Below are 4466 nucleotides of genomic sequence, written 5' to 3'. Positions count from 1 at the left end.
GACGCATCACTGTACAATGATTAAACATTACCTTTACAATTTTATATTCACTTGAAAGTACAGAATAAATATATGCACATTGGTATTTGTGTGTGTGTGTGTGTGGTGTGTGAGAGAGCACGGAAGAGAGAAAGAGAACGCCGAAAGTGCATCTGTGAAGATGTCTATGGTAGGTACCAGGACGTCTTTTTTCCCCTTTCCCCCTGTATATTTATTATGTTGGAGTCTCTTTAATTAGAAGTGTGGCTGTCCTCCAAAAACAAATTCAATGAAATGCCAATGACCTTTTCTTACGGGTAAGAAAGCCACACAAGGGAATAAATGCAGGGCTTTTTCACTTGAGAGGACGAGGGGGGCGGGTGGGGTTTCCCCCCCGCTAGCAATACGTCTCTGGTCCTCTTCTATGGAAGGAAGGGGAAATTTTGGTGGGGAACAGAAAGGGAGATAGGAGGATGAAATAGGTACAGGCAAACGGGAATGGCTAGGGAACTGATTGGGGAGGGCTGGAGATCATGTATTGACACTTGTATCGTGTGCATGTACGTGAAGAGAGAAGAAAAGAGAGAGAACGCTTGAACAAGACCCTCCCCTCCCTTCCTGCAGTTTCCAGACATGCAGCAAACTGCATTTTTATTGGGGGGGTTTTCGCTCCCCCTCCCCTTGTTTTAAATAAATGTACAGAATCTGTGCCATGGTGCAGGAAAGAAGAAACAAAGCCACAAAAGATGTTGCCTTCAATTCCGCCTCCCTTTCCTCAACATAAAAAAAAGATAGAATGGAAAGTTTAAACTACAACAGAAAAAAAAGAGAGAAAGAGAGTGAGTGAGAGAGAGCAACGCACACCGAATTTACTTTGTCAGGATCAAGACAAGGATCCCCCATAATGAGAATTATAATAATATTCTTATACCTTAGACAACATGGCACAGTCAAAGTCTCAGTTTGTTTTGTTTGTTCAGTATAAAAAAATAATGATTGATTAACATCTGCTGGCAAAAGTCTGCAAAGGCACTTTATCGATTAATGATCATCTGAGTTGGGCCCTTCCTCCAAACCAACATCTGGCAGGGGGAAAGCGCAGAGCTGTATCCACTAGTATCAGCATGCGGTGGTTCGGGGGGAGGAAGGGGGGAGGGACAGGAGAGGGCAGGGGGTGCTGTGAAGGGAAGGATTTGGCTGTAAAAGCTAGACATTTTTTTTTCTCAAAACCTATAAGTGGTCTTTTCCAGGACTTCGAGGTAATCCGGCTTGGTTTGGAGTTTGGCCCTTAACTCGAGGTATTCACTTTGGGGGGTTTGGTGGTGGTCTGGGAAGCCCTTGCCGGCCGAGAAGAGAAGGGTTTCTTTCAGCCTGGCGTCCTGCTGCAGGTCTGGGTATTGCATGCCAGGGGGGTGCACGTGCAGTTCCTTTAATTTGGGCACAGTGCCATAGAGGCAGTCCACAAAGCCCACTGTGCATGGAGGGGCTAAAGGCGGCCTCTCCCTGCTGTCTAGAACGGCACCGCTAGGGGGGAAGAGCACCACCCCACCGTTCTTCTCGTGATGGAAGACAGGTGGCACCAGCGCTAGCTCCCCCATTAGAGGCAGCCCCCCGCCAATTCCCCCTCCAGGAGGATGCGGGTGCGGGTGATGGTTGGTGGTCACTATGGTGTTGAGCTGCGAGCTGGACACAGCCAGGCTCCACTCCTTCTCCTTCTCCAGCAAGGTCCTGTAGCAACTGCTGCTCCCACTCTCCTTAGCGGGATCGGAGAACTGTTCCCCTGAACAGCTGCCGCCGCCTCCTCCCAGTAGCATGTCCCCAGGTTGCCCGGGCTCCCCCCCCACCACGTCGTCCTCCTCTCGGGGCTTGTAGATGGGGTTGTTGCACATCTGGGTCACTGGATGCGGGATGTAGTCATACACATGGCCCACAGGGGGTGCCTTCTCCGGGGAGGCACTGATCCCCCCACCTCCTCCCCCACCTCCTTCCTCGAAGAGGTGGTGGCACTGCATCTGGATGCCCGTTAAGTCCAGCGCCTCTTGCCGCTGCTTGTTCCGGAAGGGTAGTTTCTTGCGCCGCCGGCGCAGGACAAAGGCAAAAAGGCCCGCAGCAATGAAGACCGCAGAGAAGAACAGTAACAGCAGCGTGAGGATGAGCACAGAGAGTGGTACAGGGCCTCCCCCTGCTGGGAGCAGCTCATAGGGAGAGGGGCTGGTGGGGCTTGGGTGGCCCCAGGCTGGTGGGGCTGGGGAGGCAGCAGCGGCATGCAACAGCTCTGGGCACAGCACCTCCAACTCCACAGAGCGGATATCTCTGTTGGTGAGGTTCTCTGGGGTGGCGCAATGAACATCTCCCACCACAATGACTGAGCTGATAGTGTCAATCCACTGCTTGAGGGGCACCAAGTCACACGTGCAATCCCAGGGGTTGAGCTTCAGGTCGATCTGGACGATGGCATTGAGGTGCTCCAGCACACCAGCAACAGGCAAGTACTGGAACTTGTTGTTCCGCAGGTTGAGCCTGGACAGGGAGGTGCCCGCAAAGGCATCAGTAGGCAGGGTCCTCAGGAGGTTGTCATTGAGGAAGAGCAGATTCAAGTTGGGCATGAGACTGAAGGCGGCCGGCTGGATCTCCCTGATCTGGTTGTACTCAAAGTACAGGTAATGCAAGCTCTGCAAGCCCCGGAACATGCCCGGGGTCAGCCGCTCAATGTCGTTGCCATTCAGATACAGCCTGTTCAGGTTGGGCAGGTTAATAAAGGCCCCGTCCTGCACGTAGGAGATCCGGTTGTTCCCGAGATGCAGGAGATCCAAGGAAGAAAAATTCCAGAAATCGGAACGGTAAATTTTCTGGATCAAATTCCCACTCAGGTACAACTTCTTGGCGTTGACGGGCCTGGGCAGGAGCTCGGAGATGTTGTGGAACCCTCTTTCCTTGCAGTTGACTGTCAGGCCCAAATCGTTGATGTGCAAACTGCAAGAGCAGCCGGTAGGGCATATGATCGGGATGGGAGGCCTCGTCTGGTAAGCAGCAATGGGAGGTTGGTTGGGCGCAGGGTATAGGCCTCGTGGTGTAGGGGGCGGTTTGTGCGCCCGGGGTTGTTTTGTGGGCCGGGGCTGCTTAACAGAGGTTTTGTACTCGACAGAGGAAGCGGTGAAATGGAAGGAGGACAGCATGGAGGAAGGCTTCGTGGGCCATGCGTTCTCCTTGCTGGAGGGCAAGTGGGGGACGCCGATGCTGACCAGCTCTGAGTCGGAGAGCATAGGGCAGAGTTTGTTTCTTTTGATTTCTCTCAAGTCTTTGCCATGGAAATGGAAAGGGGTCTCACAGGTGATGTCTCCCACTAGGGCAGTGTAAGGTATGCGCTCCAGCCAGCTCTTGAGCTGCACGATCTCGCAAGTACAGTTCCAAGGGTTCTCTTCCAATTGGATTTCCATCAAGCTCCGGCCAATATGGTCTAGCATCCCTCTGTAGCTCAGCACTTTTAACCTGTTTCCACGCAAGTCCAAGTGGGTTAAGGACACAGACTTAAATAAATTGGTGGGGAGCATGGGAATAAGGTTGTCATTTAAGATCAGGACCCGGAGTTTGCTCAGATTGCGAAATGCCCCGCTTTCAATCCGCTTAATGACATTGTAATCTGCCTGCAGATATTCCAGACTTTCCAGACCCAGGAAAGTATCATTTCTGAAAACATCTAATTTATTCTCGTGCAGGTACAACCTTTTCAGAATTTTGAGCCCGTTAAAGGCTCCTGTCTGAATGTCTTGCAGAGCGTTGTTCCCAAGGTTAATAGAAACAGCATTGTTCAAGTGGAGAAAACTGTTGGTGTATAATCTCCTCATGGAGTTTCGCTGCAGGTAAAGTTTGAAAGGTCTTGACCAGGATTCCGTTATCTGACTAATATTTATAAATCCCTTGTTGTCGCAGTGTATATGAAAAAGACTTTCTTTGACTTCACAGTAACAAGGCTCAAAACAAGGTTCCTCAATTTCTTCTGAGTCCTCGATTAAGGGAATGGGAGTAGTCCATGCTACGGCAATTGTGCTTAGAAGAATAATCCACAGCATCCTTCTTTTACGGGGTGGATTCTCCGTTGGAGACTTCATGGTTGTGATGGATTACAAAACTGCAACAGAAATAAAAACAGAAATGGATTACAGCTGATCAGTTATTTTCTCAGGCTACTGAAAGGCACTACGAGTCCTATCCAACGAGGTTTCCTTAGGTTGCCCTGAAGTTCAGCAATTGCTGGGGGGGGGGGGGCTTTCAAAACAATCTTTCTAAGTCAGAACATCCCCGCATTTAATCATGCGATGGCCTTCTCTCATTTCCCCGGTCCAGCCCTGTTCTAGACTGTTTAGCAAATGGCAGAGTAATGAATAAATAGCAAACAGCAAATGAACATATAGGGCCTACTTTTTTTTTTTTTTTTGAGAGGCAGAGAAACATTTTTGGATACCAGAGACAGCCAATGCTCACGAAGC

At 50.3% G+C, this 4466-nt stretch overlaps 1 protein-coding gene across 1 annotated transcript; it reads right to left on the bottom strand.

Moving 5' to 3' along the window:
* Positions 1-832: 832 nt before the first annotated feature.
* On the bottom strand, positions 833-4103 carry SLITRK3 (SLIT and NTRK like family member 3). Its single transcript, XM_056849806.1, has one exon. The coding sequence runs from the start codon at positions 4086-4088 to the stop codon at positions 1203-1205; it is 2886 nt and encodes a 961-aa protein (XP_056705784.1). The 5' UTR covers positions 4089-4103; the 3' UTR covers positions 833-1202.
* Between the last annotated feature and the right edge of the window lie 363 nt (positions 4104-4466).

Source organism: Euleptes europaea, chromosome 5 (assembly GCF_029931775.1).
Source record: "Euleptes europaea isolate rEulEur1 chromosome 5, rEulEur1.hap1, whole genome shotgun sequence".
In the NCBI taxonomy this organism is placed as follows: Eukaryota; Metazoa; Chordata; class Lepidosauria; order Squamata; family Sphaerodactylidae; genus Euleptes; species Euleptes europaea.
Note: the sequence above shows the minus strand (reverse complement) of the source record. Positions and strands in the feature narration are given on the sequence as shown.